At 30.8% G+C, this 27,587-nt stretch overlaps 2 protein-coding genes across 2 annotated transcripts; one reads left to right on the forward strand and one right to left on the reverse strand.

The window, feature by feature from the left end:
• The first annotated feature begins 18,614 nt into the window (after nucleotides 1–18,614).
• On the forward strand, nucleotides 18,615–21,553 carry LOC139851756 (meiotic recombination protein SPO11-2). The gene is made up of 11 exons (XM_071840920.1): nucleotides 18,615–18,798; nucleotides 18,892–18,975; nucleotides 19,280–19,409; nucleotides 19,507–19,644; nucleotides 19,724–19,812; nucleotides 19,975–20,103; nucleotides 20,182–20,276; nucleotides 20,351–20,413; nucleotides 20,837–20,913; nucleotides 21,044–21,171; nucleotides 21,294–21,553. Exons 1-11 carry the CDS (start codon nucleotides 18,721–18,723, stop codon nucleotides 21,426–21,428), a joined length of 1,146 nt encoding a protein of 381 aa, XP_071697021.1. The 5' UTR covers nucleotides 18,615–18,720; the 3' UTR covers nucleotides 21,429–21,553.
• On the reverse strand, nucleotides 21,539–25,385 carry LOC139851755 (G-patch domain-containing protein 1-like). Its single transcript, XM_071840919.1, has 10 exons — nucleotides 25,233–25,385; nucleotides 25,005–25,089; nucleotides 24,481–24,557; nucleotides 24,321–24,415; nucleotides 24,173–24,239; nucleotides 23,925–24,033; nucleotides 23,241–23,422; nucleotides 22,858–23,091; nucleotides 22,663–22,776; nucleotides 21,539–21,855 (listed from the first exon to the last, which is right to left on the reverse strand). Exons 1-10 carry the CDS (start codon nucleotides 25,308–25,310, stop codon nucleotides 21,796–21,798), a joined length of 1,101 nt encoding a protein of 366 aa, XP_071697020.1. The 5' UTR covers nucleotides 25,311–25,385; the 3' UTR covers nucleotides 21,539–21,795.
• Between the last annotated feature and the right edge of the window lie 2,202 nt (nucleotides 25,386–27,587).

The following is a 27,587-nucleotide window of genomic DNA, read 5'->3' on the forward strand; positions in this document are numbered from 1 at the left end:
GTATGATATTGTTGTTATAAATAATTATGTAAAATAATATATGAAGTAATGGAATTATTATTTTAGAAATATATATACATATATATATATATATATATATATATATATATATATATATATATATATATATATATATAACACTTGTAAATATATATAAAGATATTAAATCTATATGTTTAAATATATATATATATATATATATATATATATATATATATATATATATATATATATATATATATATATATATATATATATATATATATATATATATATAATTAGTATATTCAATTCTGTAATAAAACATAAATATAAATACTGTAATTTGAAAATATATACATATATACATATGATTTTCTATACATAATTAATATGTACATTGTGATATATATAAAAATATATAAATAATAAATATTCAAATATGTTATTATATAATATATATTTTTACTAAGTATTACATAATTAATAATATGTAATACTTATATGCTAAGTTTAATCACAAGTCAGGAATATAATTACTATGTTAATATTAGTATTACTTTCTTTATTATTATCAATATTAAAATTAATATTAAAATCAGTATTTTTAATAGTAATATTTTCAATACATAACATATAGATATGAAGTTTGATACATATATTACTAGCCTTATTATTATCATTAATAAAAATAACATTAAAATAAATGACATTAATATTATTAATAACATTATAGTTATAAATTTTTACTTATTATTATTATCATTACTAATAATAACATCATTATTATTATTATATCATCATTATTATTATTATGATATTAAGAGTATTATTATTATAATTAGATTTATTAAATAAAAGATTTACATAAAATAGATATATACATACGCTACATGTACAGCAGATATATGTAATGATACGTATTACAGGTATATACAATACACTGATACAGAACAGATACATATATACAAATACAGATATACAATAGGGATAAATACAGTTATATATTTATTCAATACATGTATAAAATTATATAAAAATATATACCGTATTTACAGATTTATAAACACAGAAAATTCGTGATTTGCTGTATATCACTTTCAATCTATTGTAAATTGATTCACAATATCCAAATTCGTACCAATCAAATTCACAAGAAACAAAAGCTGTTAACAACCCATTCTGCTTTCCATTTTTTTTATTTCCTTCGTACGATCTGGTTCATTCACCTGTCAACTATCACAGGCTATAAAACAACAATTACTTTAACTCATTTGGGAGATTACTTGATTACCCATCTTCTGTATCGAATATACATACACTACAGCTGTAATCATTGATTATTATTTTACTTTATTTTTTTGTCTCGTTAACTCTGTCTTGTATTCTACATATCAAAAGTTTGATTAAACAAGATCTTGATTGCAATATTTGCTCGATACAAACCTGACATCACCACCTTCAATCCTTAAACCCACCCTCACCTGTTACACTGGCTCTTACCTCCTGTCCTGTTTCTATCTGATTGAAGATAACCAAACATCCCCATATGTAGTCGAGCAGGTTTTTGTTTCAGCTTCTGCTTTCTGTTTTCTCGTTCAAGTCAACAACAAAAACACTATCAGATAAATCAATAAGATGCTGCAGCTATTTTACTATCTACCTGTTTCCAAAACCGTTCGAAACAACAACAACTAATACTGAATATTGTTGTTTCTTCAACTCTTACAAACAATCGACAAACTATAAAATTTATTTAATAGATATTGAAGATCGAAGAAGAAGAGGAACAATCATGAAACGACCTTAGTACCTGCTGTGTTTTTCCTCTTCCTAATCCCATCCAACTCTTGCTTGTCGCCTTATTTTTTTAATTCCCTCGTTCTAGCCTGCAACTACTCTTTTGTTTCTATTAATTAAAGATAGATGGGCAATGATACTTATGAACATAAGATGATTATAATATAAAGATAATGATGAAAGGGTTAGTGTGAGGTTACGTGTAAAGGCTTTAAAAAAAAAAGCACCGAAACCCTTGGATGTCGACATCTGATCTGGCCGATTGAGAATTATCAGGAAGTAAAACAAACTTAAGTATTGGATCAATTAAAAACAGAAACGGGCTGTGGGGAAGATCCTTTTTGTAATATGGGCCGAACATTTATTGGGTTAGTAGCATATTAAAAACAGGAGACAGCTAAGTAATCGACTTATATACATTTGGGTGTTATTAAGTTAAGAAAAAGGGGAACGGAGCAATGGTTACAAGGGTGTTTGGGTTTTCAAGTGGTCGGGAGTTCGAGCCTCGCATGAGGCACAAATCTTTTTAAACCCTTTCTAAGGTAGTTTTTATTTTATTTTTATTATTATTATTATTATTATTATTATTATTATTATTATTATTATTATTATTATTATTATTATTATTGTGTTATCATTATTGTTAGTAATATGCTAATCAAAGTTATTACTACCATTACTAATATGATTAATGATATCATTAATAAGGTTAGATATTGTTACCTTTATTATTAGTATTTATAAAAGTAACATTTTTATAAAAATTATTATTTTGATAAATATTAGGAGTATTATTGTTAGTACTATTTTTAGAGACACCATTATTATTACTACTATAATAATTTTTATTACTAGTATTATTGTTAATAATATCATTATAAACAAACACAATTTTCATTATTATTGATATAAAAAAAATATTTATAGAAATGTTACATATAAATATGTATTAATCATATTAACATATAAATATTCCTATAAAACAAATTGGATATTTTAATATAGTATTAACTATATAGTTGGTAAACATTTTTAAAAGTATGTAAATATACTATATGAAATTGTCCGATTACAAATATGTGTATTAATATACATACAAATGATATAGGTTCGTGAATCCAAGGTCAACCCTGCATTATTCAGTTGTTTAATGTCGTCATATGTATTTTTACTACAAAATACATTAGGTGAGTTTCATTTGCCTTTTTACCCTTTATATTTTTGGGCTGAGATTACATGCGCAACTTTTATAAATGTTTTACGAAATAGACACAAGTAATCGAAACTACATTATATGATTGAATGATCGAAATCGAATATGCCCCTTTTAGTCTGGTAATCTAAGAAGGAGGATCCCGGAATGATAGGGATATTCTTATATGCATATTGTGAATGTCGGTTACCAGGTGTTCAATCCATATGAATGATTATTTTTGTCTCTATGCATGGGACGTATGTTTATGAGAAATGGAAATATGAAATCTTGTGGTCTATTAAAATTATGAAATGATTATTTATATTAAACTAATGAACTCACCAACCTTTTGGTTGACACTTTAAAGCATGTTTATTCTCAGGTACGAAAGAAATCTTCCCCTGTGCATTTGCTCATCTTAGAGATATTATTTAGAGTCATTCATGAAATATTTCAAAAGACATTGCATTCGAGTCGTTGAGTTCATCAAGACTATTATTAAGTCAATTACAGTAAGATATATTACAATATGAAATGCATGTTGTCAACTTTCGATGTAATGAAAGATTGTCTTTTCAAAAACGAATGCAATGTTTGTAAAATGTATCATATAGAGGTCAAGTACCTCGTGATGTAATCAACTGTTGTGAATCGTTTATAATCAATATGGACTTCGTCCGAATGGATTAGGACGGGTCCTCACAGTTGGTATCAGAGCTGGTATAACGCCGTCCATGTGTGGCGGGTTAGTCGTAAAGGAGGTTCTTACAGTGTTACCTGTGATGAAGCATTGGCTCTTACTCCTTGCGATCCCTTACGAGGGTTGGCAGTAGCCGAGAGGCAGACCCTAAAATCAGTATCTGAGGTACACTCAGTGGTCACCAGGCGTTTAGCTGGGAAGGCACTGGTGGGATGGTGGTTGTCCCCAACTATATCACAGTTGGTATCAGAGCGGTGGTCTTAGCGAACCAGGTCATGCATTAGTATGTCTAATTGATAGTCGTTAGAATGCATTAGTGAGTCTGGACTTCGACCGTGTCTGCATGTCAAAAGTTATGCTTATCGTTTTTGTCGAAAATCATCTGCTTATCATCCTTAGGAAATTACCTGCTCATTATTCTTAATCTAGACACATTTTGCTACATTGACTGCATGAATAGTGTATAGATAAAATTCATATCTTAGCGTATCTGTTACTGTAGACTTTATCTGACACGTTTCCTTAATTTCCTCCGTAATCTACGGGATCTTTTGTACTATATTAGATATTCTATATAATTAGAATATTATCCGATAATCGAAAATCATTTCATATCGAAAATCCTCTAACTAATCATAAGAGATGGATCCTACACCTAGCTTGGATTCCATTAGTTCTGGAAGCAATTTCGAGATGCGTATTGAAGTAGACTCCAAAGTCAATGAACCCAAAGTGTCTCCACCGTTTAGCTATTTTTCTTTCTGGAGGAGATGGGGGTGGGTCCGAGACTTACTCACTTGATGGAGAAATGAAGAAGGCGAGCCCTACCGCGAACCAAACTTACCTCCTAACATCGGATAAAAATGATGTACTCACCGGTGAACCTATGCGCAACACTGTATTCACCCTTCTTGCTAAAGTTTTCCATCTCGAAGGTTGCATTACTGCAATCTCAGAAAATATTCAACCTCTAATTCCGAATACCAATAGAAGGGGAATATTAGAAGAAGTTAGGGAACTTCAAATTGATAATCAAGATCTATCGAATCAGATGAGTGGATGGATAGGAATGATAGAGGGTAGGATAGAAACTCTGACAAGAATGGTGCGTGATCTACAAGCTATACTTACTACACCAACATCATCACCAACCTCAGCACCAATAACACTTGTAGCACCGACAGCAACAGTACTACCATCAGCACTACCAGCAGCATAACCAATACCAACAACAACATCATCACACGTCTCAACCTCGCAATCTATACCTCAAGCATAATCATCGTTCTACGAATCGTTCTACATAAACTATCTTCGTCCTTCGTGATGATTATGTAATCTCTAATGTTTTAGAGATTATGTACTCTAATTCTAGCCGTAAATCTGATGAGTTTAATATCACATTAACTCATTAAATTCATGATTACGTCTGAAGAAAATATATATGTATATATGTTTTCATAAAGATTGTAATTAAAATTTTTATTGTACAAACTGTTAATGGTGAAAATATTTTAACGGGTAGGTAATACCCGAGGGATATTTAGATTTCACGTTAATAAGTTACACTGTCCATTCTTCAAATCTGATTCAACATTCATTTACTATCCTACTTACATCTACAAAGATACGAATCCGTTCACCACAGAATAACCATTTTCATTCAATTTCATATTTGGATTTTGACCTATCAGAATCCGACAAGTGGCATAATGAAGAAAACATTGGACAAAATAAAATTTGTTAGAAACAAACAAATTAACTATGAGAAATTTTGTTAAGAATCCACACTAACAAAATTCTAGCTAACTGTTCCTAGCTAACTGTTGATTCCTTATTGTACATTTAATTATCGCATTTTATTTATTGCAATTTTAATTCTCGCAACTTTATTTATTGTCATTTAATTTCTGTATTTATTTTACGCACTTTAAATATTGGGACACGTATATAAGGTTTTGACATATCATATCAACGCATATATATATATATATATATATATATATATATATATATATATATATATATATATATATATATATATATATATATATATTATTTGGAATAACCATAGACACTCTATATGCAGTAATGATCGAGTTCTCTATACAGGGTTGAGGTTGATTCTATAATAATATATATACTTTGAGTTGTGATCGAGTCTGAGACGTATACGGGTCACGACACGTATTAATTAATTCGAATATTATATATTAAACTATATATGAATTATTGGACTGTTACTGTGGACTATCGACTGTGGACTATCAAGATTGGACAATTTAAAATGAATTAAAATATTGATTATAACATATGAAACTAAACAATTCTTCAAGTTTGCCACTTGATTTCATCTTAAACCTCACTTGTATCTTGACGATTACAATCTGCATTCAAACTTTTCATGATTCTTGAAAACGCCTCAATCGAAAGGATGAACCAACCGCATGTCATCTACAGAAGGAAAGATTTATGCATATAGTGACGCACCTGAAAAACTCGCGGAACCTGAGTAAAAGTTTAACACGTGTCTGTGTTAGCTCCTTTGGCATTGTTATTACCGAAAATAACATTGCAACTCTTTTTTTCAAATTAACTAATTTTATCACAGCTTCAACAAATCAACTTCAACTTCCATTCGAATTAGCCTTTTTATAACCTCGATATATAAGTTTGCCTGTCGTCATCGTTCTCGGAGAACCGTTTATATTTCACCACATTAGCAGTAAAATTACCAGCAACTTCAATGAATTTGGACTTTCCAAAAAATCATTATATTCATTGAAACCCCATCTTGTATTCATCTATATCCTGTAACAATAATTGCCATACCAATTACAGGGAATCAGCAATCAGTATTTTGAATCTCGTAGCATTTCTACATCAATAGTTATATGTATACATGTAACAATTATCTCCTAGAATTACGATCTTCAATTCTAAAATTTTGAAAAGGCACCCAGTTTACGAATCGATACTCTGAATGTTGAAAAAGCTGATTAAAGCAGCAGAAACTGTAGGTAACCGTAAACGACCTTAGTCATCGGAAGTTTGATGATAAAGAATAACATGTTGGAAAAGCTCAGAAACGTTGGAACTGGAAAACGGATAGAGTTAACCATGAAGGAGACCAAGGACAAATACAAGGACCATACCCTATATACAAAGGATCCAGATAACTCTGGATTCGTTGAAATCTTTAGAGAATATCTTGCTCCGAAGTCATGTTAAAATCTTGCGGAAAAATCTTTCTCCATCAACCATCGAACTTAGAAATTCTAAAATATCATCATCAATATCTTCGATATTTCTGAGGATATTTTCATAAATATTCTCGTCCAAAATTATATACCTCTTCGTGCTTCCTGTGTATCATTATATTGGAAACATTCAATAGAAAATTTAGTACCGAAAAGCAGATTATGCGAAACTATGAAGAAAGCCGTGGACAAATCACAAAGAATAAGTTTGACTTCAAAGAATCCAAATGATTCAATGTCTGCTAAAGTCTTTAGTGAATATCTTACTCCTTACTCTAAACCCTTGCAGACAATAGTTTCTATCATCCTCTGATCTTAGATATTTCGAGATATTATCGTATCTTTCATTATAAATATCCTCCATATTTCTGAAGATATTTTATAACTATTCTTATCTGAAATCATTAATCTCTTCGTGCTATCAGTATTACATCATATAGAAACTGTTAGTTTCTATATTCTGTAAACTTTCGAGCTTAAAATATGAATGTTATTGAAGTAATGTTGGGAACTGATGCATGAGTTAGTATAATACAATGACACTTGATCAACGCGATTATATTACAGTAAGTCATGCTGAGTTTCTAATGGAACGTGATGATTCACAGATCATAACGTCATCATATCCCATGTTACAAAACTCTTTCATTCTGCTTAACTTCTGAACATATCAAGAAAATATATTCTTGATAGTTCTATTCTCAGCGGTTCGGGTAATTTGACAAATCAAATCGTGCGATTACGTTCTTTCTTGTTTAGAATATTAAATTCATTCGAAACTCCACATTTAGGAATTCTGGATCATTATTCGCTTGATTTAAAGTCGGGAAGAGAAAACAAAAGAATGAAGATCTGAAATAAATGAGAGTACAAATCACAGTAAATTAGAGAGAGTATTAACTGTGGATGTCAATAATTACAGAAGGACAGAAGCAGAGACATCGAAATAGAAAGGAAGATATAAAACCCAACAACAACTCAGAAGTTACAAACTGTGGATATTAATACGAATAGCAATATAAAGGCACAGTATAATTAAGAATAGTATCATCCCAAGATAATAGTAGAAGTAAACAGATTCTTCTGGTAGAAGATTAAAAAGAAGGATGACAGAAATGTTAATTAGGAAAATATCAAGGATTAGAACTGGATGAACTATTTTCACAATCTTTTAGAAGCAAGAATTAAGAATGAAAGTATAGGAATGATGAAAATGATGGAACGAAAGAAGTTCATTTATAGTAGGAATACCAGACAAAGCAATTGAGGCAGATCACCGTATTTAATTATAGAGATCTTAATTTCCTTACTCGCCGAAGAATCAAATCTTTTAGGTTTCGAAGATTTTCTTTAAATCCCTTGAATTCCGGAATTCAATCAAGACAACATCAAAAGTTAAGACGCATCTTATTTTCTAAATTCAACAGTGACTACGTCAAAAGTTAAAATCTATATCTCAATCTTTTGTGATAGCTTCATTCGTACTATTCGAATAACCGAATTGGTTCATCCATATTACTCTATGATGATAAAACTCTATTTATCAACTCGTATTCGTCATGAAAACATTTTATTGTTAGCGATGACCACCTCACTCAAATTTCGGGACGAAATTTCTTTAACGGGTAGGTACTGTGAGGACCCGAGAATTTTCGACCAAATTTAAACTTAATCTTTATATGATTTCGACACGATAAGCAAAGTCTGTAAGGTGAAGTCTTAAAAGTTATGAACTGTATTCATGTTATCATTTACCTTCAACTAGTTCCGACGATTCATGAACAACTAATTGAAAATTGATATGGATATATATCTAGATATATTTTTATTATAACTTGAAAGGTTATTAAACCATAGTATGATATTGTTGTTATAAATAATTATGTAAAATAATATATGAAGTAATGGTATTATTATTTTAGAAATATATATACATATATATATATATATATATATACGTATATAAATATATATATATATATATATATATATATATATATATATATATATATATATATATATATATATATATATATATATATATATATATATATATATGTGATGACCCAAAAATTTCTGACCAAATTTAAACTTAATCTTTGTATGATTAACATTTCCGACACGATAAGCAAAGTCTGTAAAACTGAATCTCAAAATTTTTGAACTACTTTTATATATTTAAATACCCTTCGGTTGTTTTCGACGATTCGCGAACAATTATATGTAAATAGATACATATATACTATGACTTGAAAAGGTAACAATGTATTAATTGTTTGATACCGTACATTAAACTTATTGGTTTAAATATCTATTTGAATATATATGATAAGTTGAAATATTTATTATTAAAATTTATTTATAAATAACTTCCAATGTGTATTTAAAAACTGATTTATGTATATTCAAAAGATATATACATATATATAATTTCAAGTTATTTAGTAAACGATAGTAACATTCGTTTATTGATTCGATTGATATTTAGATAAGTTAACTGAAGCATTTAAGATGAACCAGTAAAACACTAATTTGCTACAGTATTTTCAAATTGCTACAGTACCCAAAATGCTACAGTATTTTCGAAAATCACTATTTACTACAGTGAAATTGACTTTGCTACAGTAACTTTGCTACAGTAAAACACTATTTCAAAATGAAAATGTATGTATTATATATATATTAACAAATAGCGAGACGATGATTTATAGAAGCAAATGACTAAAATACTTGAAAGTTTAAGATATACTTTGAGTGGTATGGTTTAGGGATAATTTAAGACTATATTTTAACAAAGGTACGAGTCACGAAACGTAAAAAGCGAGTTTTCTAAGTGTACGAAAATACGTTCGAGAAACCGGAACCGGGACATAAGTCGAGTAACAACGTACAACTTATCGGAACGAAAATTACAAGTCAAATATGCACGTGAATTTAATATAATATATAATAAATTATATAAATTATATAAATTATATATATAATTAAATATTATGTCGACAAACAAAGAAACAAAAATATGTGAGCTGGTATCCTGGGCCATGCGATCGCATGGCCATTACACACAGAAACCATGCGATCGCATGGTGTCTGAAATCTGGCCAACTCTATAAAAGCTCGAACGTTTCTTATTTTTGATGCATTCATTTCTCTTTCACACTCTTATATTTATATTTATTATTATTATTATTATTATTATTATTATTATTATTATTATTATTATTATTATTATTATTAAGATTAATAATATTATTAATCTTATTATTATTAGTAGTATTATACATAAAATACTACGACGAGGTTATGAGCGTGTCACTTTCAAAATGATTTTTCGAGCGGCATAAAGCTAAGGAAATTATGGGTTATTGCCAAGGAGGTTATGGGTAATGTTCAGGGGTATAATTATGAATCAAATCTAGTGTTTATCATCTCTGTTGCGTCTACGTACTTTTTTGAAATATTGAATCACAATATTGATACGTAAGCATTTATATTTTATCTTTTATAAATTAATAGTTTATACATGTCTAGTGCTCGAGTATATGTATATTTATACATACTTGTATGCTAAATTTCGTCGTTAAACAGTTATAATGAGTCATGAATTAAATACATATATTACTGAAAAAAGGTATATGATATGCATGTTTTTGGAAAGCTGGCTAAAAATCAATAACTTTTCATTTAGATATCGAATAGTTTCGATGAACGGATTAAAAGATATGATCAACTGAATTATGATGGACTTTAATTTAAATTGCTTTTGAATCTGCAATTAAGATTTAAACAACTTGTTTACGAGATTGATAAAATGGATTTTTGAATATTACCAACCGAGTAAATGAATCCTTATATAAGATACGTCTTGTTTTGTTAAACTATTGTCAAAATTGACTTTTTGAAACGACTTTGGATAACTTTTGTATATCGATCTCGAGCATTAGGATTGTGATACACTATGACCTGACCTAGCTTGATAAACATTTATTGACCAACGTATGTTCTCTAGGTTGAGATCTACGGTTATTTGGTAATCCGAGTTTCGGTCACATTTTGGTGAACGACTATATATGCTACTAAGGTGAGTTTCATTGATCTCTTTTTAATTGCTTTTGCAATCTATATTTTTGGGCTGAGAATACATGTACTTTATTTTAAACCGAAAATCCCTTAGCTTTGGTAACTAGTAGCTGCCGGTACATAGGATATGGACTGGTGGGCGCGAATAATTGTATATGGATCCATAGGGCTTGACATCCCCGTCCGAGCTAGAGCACTAGCCTTTTAACGGACGTATGCTATTTGAGAAGCGTACACGTTGGTTTGCGTGTATTATTAAGATGATTATACAAAGGGTATAAATTATATATACGTTAAAGTTTAGTTACCAGGGTGCTCAATTTCGTAGAATATTTTGATAAACGTTTCTGGGTGAAACAACTGAAATCTTGTGATCCACTTTTATATACAGATTATACGAAACATTAAAACTATGAACTCACCAACCTTTGTGTTGTCACTTATTAGCATGTTTATTCTCAGGTTCCCTAGAAGTCTTCCGCTGTTTGATTATATGTTACACAAGCTATGTGCATGGAGTCTTACATGGCATATTTTTTCAAGGAAACGTTGCATTCACCAAATCATCACCATGTATCTTATTTTGACTGCATTGTCAAAGGAAGTACTATTGTAAACTATTATTTATGGTGATTGTCTATATGTAGAAATCATCAGATGTCGAAAACCTTTGATTTAAATATTCATTATGGTGTTCCTTTTCAAAAGAATGCAATGTTTACAAAACGTATCATATAGAGGTCAAATACCTCGCAATGAAATCAATGAATGACGTGTTCGTCCATATAGATTTGGAGCGATCGTCACAATATATAAGAATATCACTTGTAAATATATATAAAGATATTAAATCTATATGTTTAAAAAAATATATATATAATTAGTATATTCAATTATGTAATAAAACATAAATATAAATACTGTAATTTGAAAATATATACATATATACATATGATTTTCTATACATAATTAATATGTACATTGTGATATATATATAAAAATATATAAATAATAAATATTCAAATATGTTATTATATAATATATATATTTTTACTAAGTATTACATAATTAATAATATGTAATACTTATATGCTAAGTTTAATCACAAGTCAGGAATATAATTACTATGTTAATATTAGTATTACTTTCTTTATTATTGTCAATATTAAAATTAATATTAAAATCAGTATTTTTAATAGTAATATTTTCAATATATAACATATAGATATGAAGTTTGATACATATATTACTAGCCTTATTATTATCATTAATAAAAATAACATTAAAATAAATGACATTAATATTATTAATAACATTATAGTTATAAATTTTTACTTATTATTATTATCATTACTAATAATAACATCATTATTATTATTATATCATCATTATTATTATTATGATATTAAGAGTATTATTATTATAATTAGATTTATTAAATAAAAGATTTACATAAAATAGATATATACATACGCTACATGTACAACAGATATATGTAATGATACGTATTACAGGTATATACAATACACTGATATAGAACAGATACATATATACAAATGTAGATATACAATAGGGATAAATACAGTTATATATTTATTCAATACATGTATAAAATTATATAAAAATATATACCGTATTTACATATTTATAAACACAGAAAATTCGTGATTTGCTGTATATCACTTTCAATCTATTGTAAATTGATTCACAATATCCAAATTCGTACCAATCAAATTCACAAGAAACAAAAGCTATTAAAAACCCATTCTGCTTTCCATTTTTTTTTTATTTCCTTCGTACGATCTGGTTCATTCACCTGTCAACTATCACAGGCTATAAAACAACAATTACTTCAACTCATTTGGGAGATTACTTAATTTCCCATCTTCTGTATCGAATATACATACACTACAGCTGTAATCATTGATTATTTTTTTTTGTCTCGTTAACTCTGTCTTGTATTCTACATATCAAAAGTTTGATTAAACAAGATCTTGATTGCAATATTTGCTCGATACAAACCTGACATCACCACCTTCAATCCTTAAACCCACCCTCACCTGTTACACTGGCTCTTACCTCATGTCATGTTTCTACCTGATTGAAGATAACCAAACATCCCCATATTTAGTAGAGCAGGTTTTTGTTTCAGCTTCTGCTTTCTGTTTTCTCGTTCAAGTCAACAACAAAAACACTATCAGATAAATCAATAAGATGCTGCAGCTATTTTACTGTCTACCTGTTTCCAAAACCGTTCGAAACAACAACAACTAATACTGAATATTTTTATTTCTTCAACTCTTACAAACAATCGACAAACTATAAAATTTATTTAATAGATATTGAAGATCGAAGAAGAAGAGGAACAATCATGAAACGACCTTAGTACCTGCTGTGTTTTTCCTCTTCCTAATCCCATCCAACTCTTGCTTGTCGCCTTATTTTTTTAATTCCCTCGTTCTAGCCTGCAACTACTCTTTTGTTTCTATTAATTAAAGATCGATGGGCAATGATACTTATGAACACAAGATGATTATAATATAAAGATAATGATGAAAGGGTTAGTGTGAGGTTACGTGTAAAGGCGTATAAAAAAAAAGCACCGAAACCCTTGGATGTCGACATCTGATCTGGCCGATTGAGAATTATCAGGAAGTGAAACAAACTTAAGTATTGGATCAATTAAAAACAGAAACGGGCTGTGGGGAAGATCCTTTTTGTAATATGGGCCGAACATTTATTGGGTTAGTAGCAGATTAAAAACAGGAGACAGCTAAGTAATCGACTTATATACATTTGGGTGTTATTAAGTTAAGAAAAACGGGAACGGAGCAATGGTTACAAGGGTGTTTGGGTTTTCAAGTGGTCGGGAGTTCGAGCCTCGCATGAGGCACAAATCTTTTTAAACCCTTTCTAAGGTAGTTTTTATTTTATTTTTATTATTATTATTATTATTATTATTATTATTATTATTATTATTATTATTATTATTATTATTATTATTATTATTATTATTATTATTATTATTATTATTGTGTTATCATTATTGTTAGTAATATGCTAATCAAAGTTATTACTACCATTACTAATATGATTAATGATATCATTAATAAGGTTAGATATTGTTACCTTTATTATTAGTATTTAATAAGTATTATTATTATTATTAATATTATCATTATAATTATTAATATTATCAGTAGTATCATCAGTTAGGATATTATTAGTCATATTATTATGATTAAAACCAACATTTTTATTACTATTATTAATATAAATATTATTATTACTAAAATTAGTATGAAAAGTATCATTTTAAGTACTATATTTATTAAAATTATTATCATTATTATTAAAAGTAACATTTTTATAAAAATTATTATTTTGATAAATATTAGGAGTATTATTGTTAGTACTATTTTTAGAGACACCATTATTATTACTACTATAATAATTTTTATTACTAGTATTATTGTTAATAATATCATTATAAACAAACACAATTTTCATTATTATTGATATAAATTTTTTTTTATAGAAATGTTACATATAAATATGTATTAATCATATTAACATATAAATATTCCTATAAAACAAATTGGATATTTTAATATAGTATTAACTATATAGTTGGTAAACATTTTTAAAAGTATGTAAATATACTATATGAAATTGTCCGATTACAAATATGTGTATTAATATACATACAAATGATATAGGTTCGTGAATCCAAGGTCAACCCTGCATTATTCAGTTGTTTAATGTCGTCATATGTATTTTTACTACAAAATACATTAGGTGAGTTTCATTTGCCTTTTTACCCTTTATATTTTTGGGCTGAGATTACATGCGCAACTTTTATAAATGTTTTACGAAATAGACACAAGTAATCAAAACTACATTATATGGTTGAATGATCGAAATCGAATATGCCCCTTTTAGTCTGGTAATCTAAGAATTAGGGAACAGACACCCTAATTGAAGTGAATCCTAAAGATAGATCTATCGGGCCCAACAAGCCCCATCCAAAGTACCGGATGCTTTAGTACTTCAAAATTTATATCATGTCCGAAGGAGGATCCCGGAATGATGGGGATATTCTTATATGCATATTGTGAATGTCGGTTACCAGGTGTTCAATCCATATGAATGATTATTTTTGTCTCTATGCATGGGACGTATGTTTATGAGAAATGGAAATATGAAATCTTGTGGTCTATTAAAATTATGAAATGATTATTTATGTTAAACTAATGAACTCACCAACCTTTTGGTTGACACTTTAAAGCATGTTTATTCTCAGGTACGAAAGAAATCTTCCGCTGTGCATTTGCTCATCTTAGAGATATTATTTGGAGTCATTCATGACATATTTCAAAAGACATTGCATTCGAGTCGTTGAGTTTATCAAGACTATTATTAAGTCAATTATAGTAAGATATATTACAATATGGTATGCATGTTGTCAACTTTCGATGTAATGAAAGATTGTCTTTTCAAAAACGAATGCAATGTTTGTAAAATGTATCATATAGAGGTCAAGTATCTCGCGATGTAATCAACTGTTGTGAATCGTTTATAATCAATATGGACTTCGTCCGGATGGATTAGGACGGGTCCTCACACTAGTGACCTTTGACTTAGGTTGACGACCATTCGGACCGACTTACTACCTGCATACGTTTCGTATCAACTTTTACTGCGTATTCACTGTGAGTTATAGCTTCCCTTTTTACTTATACTATTTTTGGGACTGAGAATACATGCGCTTTTTATGTTTTACTTACTTGACACGAGAACTTAAACTTTACATATGTGTGGGTGATATAACGGCACAAACATTCCCCTTAGCACGGTAACGTTTAATCATTGGTTTTTGAACAGGTGAACGCGAATATTAGATATGGATCCATAGGGTTTGACATCCCCACTCGGGCTAGTCGCGCTAGCATTTAACGGGTGTTTGATACTTCGAGGACATACGTACTCGCCAAGTGTACTTTTAGGGGGTATTACTATTACGTTAAGTTAGTTACCGGGTGCCCACGGATAAGCATATACTGTTCATACTGTTTTGAAACACTGATTTAAACTGCTGGTTGAAGCACTGAAATCTCGTGATCTGCATTACATTACCGATTACAAACAAACTATAGCTCACCAACATTCGTGTTGACTTTTAAGCGTGTATTTCTCAGGTGCTTAGACGATGTTGCTTTCGCTGTTATACTTGCTGTCTTGGTGTTATAGACTTGCTGTTATGGACCTGTTGTGTTAGTTTTCCGCTGCATTACTTAGAGATGTCTCAACCATGAAACTTTTATCTTGCATTCATAACTTATGTTATTTTCAAATAATGGCTTTGTAACGACCTGTGGGTCACATACTTATGTTAATGCCTCTAGTAAGCATGTTATCTTTTGTAAACGCTATCTTTTTATGAATGCAAAACTGGTTTTCAAACAGCATGTAGTGTTTGACCGTGTAAAGATCCTGTTGTTGACGAATCGTACACGATGGTTTTGTACGGGGCGTCACATACTATTACGTTGTTCGATGAGGGTTTAAGTTCGATAGTGACGATACCTCATATGTATGGATTTAAAGTTCGATAGTGACGATGCCATATCACGATTGTTTGTTTGATGAGGGTTTAAGTTCGATAGTGACGATACCTCATGTGTGTGGATTTAAAGTTCGGTATTGACGATGCCATACCACTATTGTATTGCTTGATGAGGGCTTGAAGTTCGATGTGGCGATACCTCATATGTGGGTTAAAGTTCGATGAGACGATACCACATGAAGCGTGAAGAGTATGTTGAAGTTCGATGTGACGATACCACTCATGGAATTGGAATTTGGTACTATTTGATGTTATGAACATCCATGGCTTTTCAAAGGGGTTTATTCCCTCGTGATCTTGATTATAACCGATGGTTTGTACATATTCATGTTAGCATTGTATTATTGACGTGACCTTTATGTTATCGTTGTTGGCTTGTGGTACAATTGAATACGTGATATTATGTTTTGCTAATGACGTGTGTTATTTTTGTGTAGGTGAATGCAAGTAATTGAATTATGTATGTATGCGTATAAGTATTGCACTCACTAAGCAATTAGCTTACCCTCTCGTTGTTTATATTTTTATAGGTTGCAAGTGGCGGCATGGGCTTGCTTGGGGACTAGTACTTTTTGGATTGCTTTACACTTTTGATTAGGATTGGGTAGCGTTCCCGATCACCATGCTCGGTTTTGGTTGTAAAGTGAACTAGTCGGGTCATGAACTATATTTTGGATACGTCGAATGGGTTCCGGGTTGTATTTCCGTTTTGTAAACTTAATTCATGTATTGTACGTTTTAAAGATGTCTAAACTTAATATTGTAACGATGATGTCTTCAGAAACATAATTCGGACCTAATTGTTAATGATATTAATGTATGTTTAAGAAAAAGAAAAAACTATGGGCCGAAAATACGACGGGTTGGGTCGTTTCATAATCCAAATTGCTCTTGTAAAAGATCTGCTACAGAACGAACACGTTTATTTTGCAAATGACTCATATCGTCAAGTGTACCCATTTCAAATTTTATTCGAATTAAACGATTCACAGCTGCCAATATATCTCATGGTAACAAAAATGTATTATTTTGGGGATTGTATTGGATTGTTAATAAATTTTGATAACTAATCCAAATTCAGAATGACTCAATGTATAATACATAAAATCAATTATTTTTAATAATGAAAATTTTAAATTGTGTATTTTTATAGATTTAAAATGACGGAGTACTTATTTTATGTAACAGCGCTATGGATTCACTGACGATGTCAGAATGCGATGTCAGAACTCACTAATCATTTCTCTGGACGAAGTAATAAAGTCATATCGCCCCTCAGAAGGAACCCTCACGATGAATCCATACGGGCATCGTGTGTGGTAAAATCACCTCGTGTGAGGCTCAAATGCATAGACGTCTAAAACCTAGGATTGCCCCTGAAATTGACGGATAATCACAAGGAAAGTATTTTTGCAGCACATACACGTCAAAGCCCTGCCCCCTTTATGGAAAGTAAAGTCACCACCAATAAATGAGTACCATCTACCATGGAGTTTTTTCTTGTATAAAAAGAACATGAAATATATGAGTATAGCTGTATACGGATGACATCGGGTCGAGTATTCGTCGGGTATAGGTAATCCGGACCCAAACCGATTAAGAGAACCCGCCTCAAACCCAGATTCACACACGAGGTGTCCTCAACCCCATTTACAAAGTAACTAGCGGGTAAACGGATATATCCACGGATATTCGAGTCCCCATTTACTTATGACCTATTTCACATTCCTTTATTATCAATAAATATGCATATATCTATATTATATATTACTGAAATTTAAATGGCTCGGGTGTTGAATCTCGATCTTTTTCAGATACACAAATTAGATAATCGAGTTTATTTCTAAAATCATTCTCATATCCGAACCCACTTAAAAATCTAAAATCATCCCATATTTGGCCTTAAGCCCGGGTCCCCGATCTGAACTTAGCCAAAAAAAAATATCGAAGTATTCCATCTACTAACGTTATTTTTGCCGTGTAGTTAGTTATTTTTCAATTTCTGTAGACCATAGTTTAGCAACGTTAAATTACACGGAGTACTGTATACTTTAATCGAAATTGGCGCACAACACCAGCAATGGAAGACGTATGCAGATCCAGCATCTTCTTCACCGAACAACACCTCTCCTACGCTGATATCCTTCAACCGTTTGAGGTACTACTTCTTCTTATTCTTCCTTGAATTTATTAAATAAATACTACTTAAATAATTTCAAATAATTATCCGGCTGGAAATTAAAATGATCAGGTTCGCGCTCGAATCGAAGTAGCTGTTCTAAATTTCCTCAAAATTTTGAATTCTCCAACTCCTGCCATCTCGAATCTCCCTATGGTACGGATTCCTTTATCAATCGAATCTAATAACTAAACATATAACCTAATTTAGTTTCGATCATGTACGAAATTGATTCTGACAAAAATTGATATGATTAATCTGAATTTAACCTAGAATCGTTGTTAGTAACTTAAGTTAGTGAAGTTAAACTTTTCGAGTATAATCAGATTCAAGTGTCTGATATGCATTTTGACAAAACTAATAGTCTGTTTGAATCTGGATAGGTTAGTGGTTACTTGGCATATGCTTTAATTATGTATAAACTACTGTGGATGATTGGTTTGTTATGTGAATCAAACAGATCAACCGCAAGGCAAGTAATTGTAGAACGAATCAGGAACTGTTGTCTGAAGTTTCGTGGATTTTTCTGTCACGTTCGTTTTGCACAAAATCGTTAACTAGAGAAAACACTTCTAAATCGTTCATAAGAGGTATTTTTAACGTCTCTACCATTTATCAAATGTACACAAACACCTGAGAAAGCTTCTTATTTTGATGTATTAATTGGTGCGTGTTTATGTACATTAGTGTGGAAAGTTATGGAGATGTGTTACGAGATTTTAGCTCAGGAAAAAAGAGTAACTCAAAGAGAACTGTTTTACAAGTTGCTATGTACATCACCAGATTATTTTGCTTCTCAACTGCAGGTCAATCAAACAATCCAAGGTCCAAATTTTTTATTTTTTTTACTTTTTATTTATTTATTTAATTTTTAAGATTGTAAACTTTCATATATGAAAATTAGATGTTGTAGCCCTGCTTCGGTGCAGCCGATTTAGTCTTGGAATCATGGCATCTAGTAGAGGAGCCATAGCTGGCTGTTTGTGGTTGCAGGTGTAGAATCTTTCTTTATAATTAAAAATCTTAATAATTTCCCATCTGTTTTCACTAAACTGATGGCCATTGTATTTATATATTATGTATGAATCAAAACTTAATGTCTTGATATAAGAAACAAGTTTCTATACTCAATGTCTCATCTGTCTGTGTAACAAGGAGCCTGACCAAGAGACTATTGACTGCACAAAATGTGGATCTTCGGGCTATGCTATTTCTGGTGACCTGAACTTGTTAGAAAGACTGACTATGAAGACAGATGCTCGTTATATATTTGTGATTGAGAAGGTACAACGTTTGTTAAAAAAATATTTTATGAAGGGTTTTGTAGGTGTAGGATATTTATTTGAATTTGTTTGTGTTTAGCATGCAATATTTCAGCGTTTGACTGAGGATAAAGTGTTCAATCAAATTCCATGCATTCTTATTACTGGAAAAGGTTACCCTGATCTTGCAACAAGGTATAACTTACTTGAAAATACTTCAACAACTGGTTTTAGTTTTTTGTAACTCAAGTTCAAGATTGGTTAAACAGGTTTCTTCTTCACCGTATGAGTCGAGCTTTTCCTGAAACCAAAATTTTAGGGTTGGTTGATTGGTAAGCACAGATTCATCCTTGACTTATCCTTTGATATTTACGTGTTGAGAATCGTACTCACTTATTTAAGGGTGCCTGTAATTATTTTAGGGTGCGTTTGTTTACCTCATAACTGAATGGTTTAGCACCGAATATTGAACCATTCAGCATTCAGCGCATTTGTTTCTTACATCTGAATGATCTCTTAACCGTTAAGCACCTAAATTTTATATGATATTCTCTTTAAATTATATCAAGAATACTTATTAAATAATTATATTGTAGTTTTAATAAGGTGATTTTACATCATTCACATTATTCATTCAAAATGATTATCAAACAGGTTATTGTCATTCAAGACCTTTGAATCATTCAGATTATGAACCATTCAACGCTTAATAATTCAGTTTTATCAAGCGCACCCTTAATGTTATACATGTTTAGGAATCCGGCCGGACTGGCTATCCTCTGCACTTTCAAGTATGGAAGCATTGGGATGGGCCTAGAAGCATACAGATATGGTAATATCAATGTATAATGTATAGTTGAATAAAATGATGCTGCATTTTTTTTTTTTGATGATTGAGACTGATTTTTACTACATTGTGTACAATCTCTTTTTTTTTTTTTTTTTTTTTTTAATTCGCTTAGCTTGCAACATCAAGTGGTTGGGTATAAGGAAAGCTGATTTGGACATTATACCAGAAGAATCTTTAATTCCCTTGAGGCCGAAAGATTTGCAAATTGCCAAAAGCTTGACGTCTTCCGAAATATTGCAGGTAAACTTTCGAAATACATCATATATTCATATGATTGCATTTTATTGTTAAATTTTAAAGAAGGATAGAAAAGAAATTAAGTGTTGACTGTTGAGTCTCAGTATAAAAATCATTTTTTTCAGGATAACTATAAAGAAGAGTTGGCAGTAATGGTTCAGAGTGGGCACAAAGCAGAAATTGAAGCTTTATACTTCCATGGATATGATTTTTTAGTGAAATATTTAGCAAATAAAGTTGTGCAGGTACATTATATTTAGTTGGCAGATAAAATCTTAATGGCTATCTAATTGTATTTCGTACTTTTTATCCATACATAGAGATATTTCTCAACTGTTATGACTAGTAAAAACTGGTACAAATTTGTTTCTGTGTATAGATTCAAACAAATCAAAACATGTCCAAAATTGTGTTTTTATAACAGCAATGCATACTCTTGCAACTGCTTAAAATACAATCTACGTAAAATGTGTTACAATACCCCCAAAGTGAAACTGAATATATGACCAACCTAATGCCTCATAATAACCGATAACATTTATAGTAATTTCAGCTACTACATAACTAGTGACAATACATGTACTCGAACAGCACTTTACACTCAACTGGGAGTAAAACAATATGTCCTCATTTTGACGAAAGACGGACTTTGTTCCCTTCTACAGTAAATGTTTCACTTCCTTCAAGCTGCAGTAACAAAGAATAACGTCAATATAAAGCAGACATAAATAAATAGTACGTATTTGTTTAATCCCTTTCAAGAAAGCCCTCTTTTAACCACCGTTGTAACAAAACCCCGATTAGTCCTTTTCAAGAACATATCTATCTGTATTCTCAAAATCCATTTAATTAATCGGTCAATGTAATGGGTAAAATCAGATTTGTTGGTCAAAGTTGGTCAAAGTTGGTCAAAGTCACGGCGAACTGTATTCTCAAAATCCATTTAATTGGTAAACGTCGGTTGATGGGTCAAATCAGATTTGTTGGTCAAAGTTGATCAAAGTCACAGCTGGTCAACATTTTAATTTTAATATGAATTTAAAACAGAATTTTAGAGTTTTTAAACAGATGAATGATTACGTTTTTTTAGACAATTATGTAAAAATTTATGTTTATGTTCATGGTTTTCTTCTATTTTTACACATAACTTTAAAATCCGATTAATCCCCTATTAGTTCCCCCGAGTTGCTGATTACTCTTTCGAAACTCCCGACCGAATACTCCTCGAGTAGCGAGTTTTGCAACTTTGCTTTTAAATTCTTAATACAGTGAAATACTATCATGTCATAGGGAGGGACAAATTGTCCGTCAGGCGTCAGCAAGTTACAGAGAACAAAATATATAAATATATGATTAAGAAAAAAATAACTTTCAGGTGATCAGTGCTCTGCTGACCATTGCACCAATTTCAGCCAGAGTTACTCAACTCCCGAATAAAACGGATGCGGTTTAATTACATACCAAAGCTTTGAAATGATTGATAATAAAAATTACCTTCTTTTTTAAAAATGCAAGAGCATCCTTTTTGGAAAAGAAGTTGGATAGGATGGACGACTGCTCGTCCACAAGACGTTTAAGTTGCTTAAGTTTCAATGATTTCTCAGGTACCTGTCATCAGAATTAGATCATAAAAAAAGAATGTGAGCATCCGATAACCCCTAAGCTTGCTACATTACGAAAATCACATACCTGAGAAAGAAGTTTCTTGCATAATTTCTTTAGCTTCGGTTTTGAGTCAACATTCTTTTGTGATTCTGATACTTCATTAAGTTTTCGTTTTGATGAAGGAAGACGATCTTCAGCCTCAGATCCCTCCACCTCATCATCACTGAACGAAGTTCTTTTTCCTTGAAACCGTACACCTGCTACTTTCCTTGGTTGGTCCTTAATCCCAAGCCCTTGTTTTCCCGAAGTTGCCTTATCCTGCAAATAGACTCGTTAAAATATCAAAATTTTGGTTGCCAGGTTACACTTTATAGTTAAAACAAGTACTACAAATAGAAAACGTATTGGTGCAACAGATTTGATCTATAAATTGTTGGTCTAAAAAATGTTATTGGTAAATTACATACTTGTACGAGGTTGTAAAGGTTTTCTTGATCCTGTTCGTGAAAAGCAGTCCTCTTATTATGATTTTGAGCATCTTCAGATATAATTAATTTCCTTTTCTTGGATTGAGCACCAAGATAACCTCCAGATACAAATCCGTACTTATTACCCCACCAATCGGGAGAGATACCTTCTCCATCTTTAGCTGTTAAACAAAAATATGCTAAAAATATAAAAATCTAACATATAAAAATGGCAATAGTAACAAATACATTCTGATACCATCGAGGTATCGTTAAAGCATGCTTGAGACCAACAGGTTGTATGAACCAAACGGGTTGAAATGCGTCCATGGGTATTTCCGATGCTTACAGCCTCCAAGATTGTTTTATTTACAGATACCCGATTACTATTGTGATGAATAGTTTTTGTAATCATATCTAATGCATTGTCTATTTAATTGAACAAAAAAAAGTTTGCAGGTCCACCTAAACCATCCCCATAAGTCCATAACAACCTGTTCTGACATGTTATCCAACCCCAGCCTCGTTTTTTGACCCGTTATCCAACCTGCTAGGTCAGCCCAGTCATACACACTACTCCATTATATAATCTTTATATACAACGATAATCATAGCACACAAATAAATATTTTCAAATGGCACTCAAGCTAAAATTGTAATCCACTCTAATCTTATGTACCATACCTTTCAAATTAGTAGTGTTGCTTTCAGACACTTCTACCGACTCCAATTCAACATCATGATAACTGAAATGCTCAGGCTCAGGTTCTGGACTATCCTCGACCTTTTTCACCTGGAGAATATCAATATTTTAATTAGTAAAAAAAAGCTTCACATATAAAAGATTAAATACTATTAATATCCCAAAACAAAACAAAATTTATATATTTAAGCTTCTAATGAAAGGTTAGTGCAAAAGAAGGAACAAGTACAAGGATTCCTTCAAGATCCTGAGCCGAGTAGCCACGGACTTGTTTTCCCTTCTCTCGTCTCTGGTATCTAGTAACACATAAATATAAGTCCGATGAAATCGGTAACTAATAACTGAAATTTGCATGTAACTCGTGTTATAATTCAAACCTTCCTTGGGGCCGGGTAGCCTTGGCAGTCATTTTAACAGCCTCTTTTGGTGAATCTGGTTCTTGGTCATCGTCTTTTTCAACAACTGTTGCTTGCTGTAAAAACAATAAAAATATTTAATAGTGAAGCCATCAAGAAATAGAAGTAGTAATGAACTTACCACTTTTAACTTTTTGAGAATACCATCAAACTGTGTTGTATCGAATGCCCAAGCATTTGGCTTGTCCAAACCAATGCCTGCATTTTAATCAGTTGTAAATAAAGTGCTTACTGATGTACTCAATGGCATAACTGAAATCAATTAAGTTACATTATTCATACAACTAAATATATTTTAATTTAAAGATTGAAACCATCATTCATACAATTTAGAAACTATCAACCCTTTAGTTATAACATAACTGAAATTAACCCATTCATGAACAGAAAGATCCCAGACACTAAGTTACATTTTCAATCTCAAACCAGACTTGTCACATAGTAACGTTTCGTAACATCCAAATTTCGATAATTTGTCAACTACATTGTTTATTTCTTTGCTATTTAGTCAGAACAATAATACTTTGTTAACACAGAACCATATATTAATTATATTACTCTCATTCAACTTAGGTGGATTTCAAAAATCCAAGCAGTAATTAAAAACAAACTTATTTAAACAAAATAAAATTAAATAAAAATTACCAACAGTGTCTTGTTTGTTCTTAACCCTAACATGACCTTTGATCCCTTGTTTCTCCTTTCCAAGACCTTCACCTTCTTCCCATCCCTACAAAATAAATAATAATTTAAATATTCAAATTCAATTCCAATCTAACATTACACAAGAGTAATTTATTGATAATTTAGATTTTAGATATTGAAATAGGTATATAGATATATAGATAAGATATAAAGGAGAAAAGAAGGAACCATTTGTTTCATGAGACGAAAGGCGGCGGATTTCTTGGCAACGCCAACGTAACATAGAGGAGCTTCAGGTGCTGCCATGGCTGTGCTCCGCCGCCAAGTGGTGGTAGTGGACGACGAGAGGCAGAAAAGGGTATTAGGGTGGGTTTGACCCGTATAATAAAGGGGTTAAAAAGTCCAATTTGGTTCATACGATGTCGTTCAGCCCTCAACAACTTATTAGCAATACTCCTTAGTACGTTTTTGTGATTTTTTTTTCCCGACAAAAATAACTAACTTGCCGGTTGGCCCACTCCGTTAGACTGAAAAATTTGAAGCGACAAAACAAACTTTCGCAGAAAACAAAAAAAAAATCACTAAATGACAAAATTTATGACTTAGGATGATGTCATCAAATTATTATTCATTCGGCTATTTTATATATATATGTGTGTATATATATATATATATATATATAAAACCCTATATGAAGTTTGAAGGTCATTTCGTTTAAGGTTGATTATATTGTTTAATTAGATTATAGCACTAATGTAAAGGACTTTGTTTGTGCATTTATAACTTAATTGATGTAAAATGATACTACATCCACATTTAGTGCTAAGAAGTTTAATGTTAGTGTTGGTAGATTTCTTAATCAAACTCATATAGCGTGTCTTCACTTTGTAGTTAATGTACATACTGAAATTTTCATCATCCTTCTTTATGTATCTTTCAAAAGATAATCTGAACTATAGCTGAATGTTGACAATGATGAGCTGATAACACTCTTTAATGTGGGATAACAGAAGATGGCTTTGGCTACCAATTACGGATACAAGACCTAACATCGCCTGTCATTTTGCTGAAGGATAAAGTGGTATGTTTGCTAATTTACTATTATCATTGAATAAGTCATATTGACATGCTTACATACATGTTGCATTGCAGCTACAATCACTTTTACAGACTTTAAGACCATTTAGTCTGTTATATTTTATTTTTATATATATATATATATATATATATATATATATATATATATATATATATATATATATATATATATATATTAATTTTGAGTTTGAGTTTGATTTTGATTTCAATGTCTTCTTTTACTGTTTTGGATCATTTCTATGAAATATATAAAAACATGTCACTAACACTTTTTGTATTAACTTTATATATTGAGCTTCTTAGTAACATGCTTTTAAACTTAGTTTTAGCTCTGTTTTACACCCTTGAAGTTGTGTCTACTGAGGTACCTAGAACCTTTGCTTTGTCCATTCTTCTATTCAGTATACTATTTCATGAAGTTAGTCTTTATAGTAAATTATAACTGATTCATTTTTATACATCTAAGTGAAGAGTTTTAGCAGAATATAAACATCTCGTGTTCTTATATTTTTAAGTTGTCTTTTTTATCTACATAGCTTTGCAGAATTCAATGTGGGTTTAGAGATTATAATTAGATATTAAGATTGTTTTTTCAATATGTAGCAATTTACTATTGACTTGCTTTGTATATCAATGTTTACCCTTCTACTTTTTTATTTAGTTCTTTAATTTATTGCAATAACCCATGTCTTTTTGGACGAAAAATGATATGTCTCTTTTGTTGTGGATGGTGTTCGAATAAATGATAAAAGAGAATCCTGTTATAGTCACGGTGAGCTTTTTATTCATCGTAATGATAATTAATGATTTTCGGCTATTTTTTATTTGTCTTTATAGGTTATTGATAATTGTGGTGTGTTTTGTTGCTAATTTTGAATTTTAATTGTGGTTTATGGAAGTTTAAAGTTGCTTACAAGACATTGATTTCTTTTGTTCGTTAAAAAAGTCAATGTTAGTAGTTTGAGGAGTGTTTTTTTGCTCAGTATTTGTTTAAGGAAATGAAACCTATGTGGTTTGAAGATCGATCTTGAACTTCGGTTAAACATACAACGAGGCTTAAATTGTTTCTTAGATAATTTCTTACATTGGTAAGTTTATCGATTGCATTACATAAGGTCTATGGTGCGGCTACTTCTCATGGTGGGATATGAATGTTTCATTACCAAATGGGATCATTAATGTTCTAAGTGGAGCTACCTTCAATCTGGGTGCCGATAATTTAATCATGACGGGATTGGCTACAAGATATGTTTTCGTTGGCTCATTTGAAAATGAATGAACAAGTAAATTCATGGGTCAATGGCATAGGGACATGATATCGGCTAAAAAGTCACGTTTTCACCCAGGTATTAAAGCCCAAAAACAAGAAAGATTCGAACTTTATCGGTAAAATACCCACTTCCTCGGTTAGAATTGAAGAACAAGTAATTACGAAGACGGTGCAAAAAGAATCAAGAGAATCGGAGCTAAAACGAAGATTTTAAA

This window comes from Rutidosis leptorrhynchoides, chromosome 6, assembly GCF_046630445.1.
Source record: "Rutidosis leptorrhynchoides isolate AG116_Rl617_1_P2 chromosome 6, CSIRO_AGI_Rlap_v1, whole genome shotgun sequence".
Classification (NCBI taxonomy): domain Eukaryota; kingdom Viridiplantae; phylum Streptophyta; class Magnoliopsida; order Asterales; family Asteraceae; genus Rutidosis; species Rutidosis leptorrhynchoides.

What these genes read in the sequence shown, in the direction of transcription:
- LOC139851756 (XM_071840920.1), top strand. Translation starts at nt 18,721, where the DNA reads ATGGAAGACGTATGCAGATCCAGCATCTTCTTCACCGAACAACACCTC. An exon ending in TTCTAAATCGTTCATAAGAG is followed by an intron (nt 19,410 to 19,506) that starts GTATTTTTAACG and finishes TATGTACATTAG; the next exon opens with TGTGGAAAGTTATGGAGATG. An exon ending in ATATATTTGTGATTGAGAAG is followed by an intron (nt 20,104 to 20,181) that starts GTACAACGTTTG and finishes GTTTGTGTTTAG; the next exon opens with CATGCAATATTTCAGCGTTT.
- LOC139851755 (XM_071840919.1), bottom strand. Translation starts at nt 25,310, where the DNA reads ATGGCAGCACCTGAAGCTCCTCTATGTTACGTTGGCGTTGCCAAGAAA. An exon ending in GAACAAACAAGACACTGTTG is followed by an intron (nt 24,558 to 25,004) that starts GTAATTTTTATT and finishes ATTAAAATGCAG; the next exon opens with GCATTGGTTTGGACAAGCCA. An exon ending in TTCTCAAAAAGTTAAAAGTG is followed by an intron (nt 24,416 to 24,480) that starts GTAAGTTCATTA and finishes TTGTTTTTACAG; the next exon opens with CAAGCAACAGTTGTTGAAAA.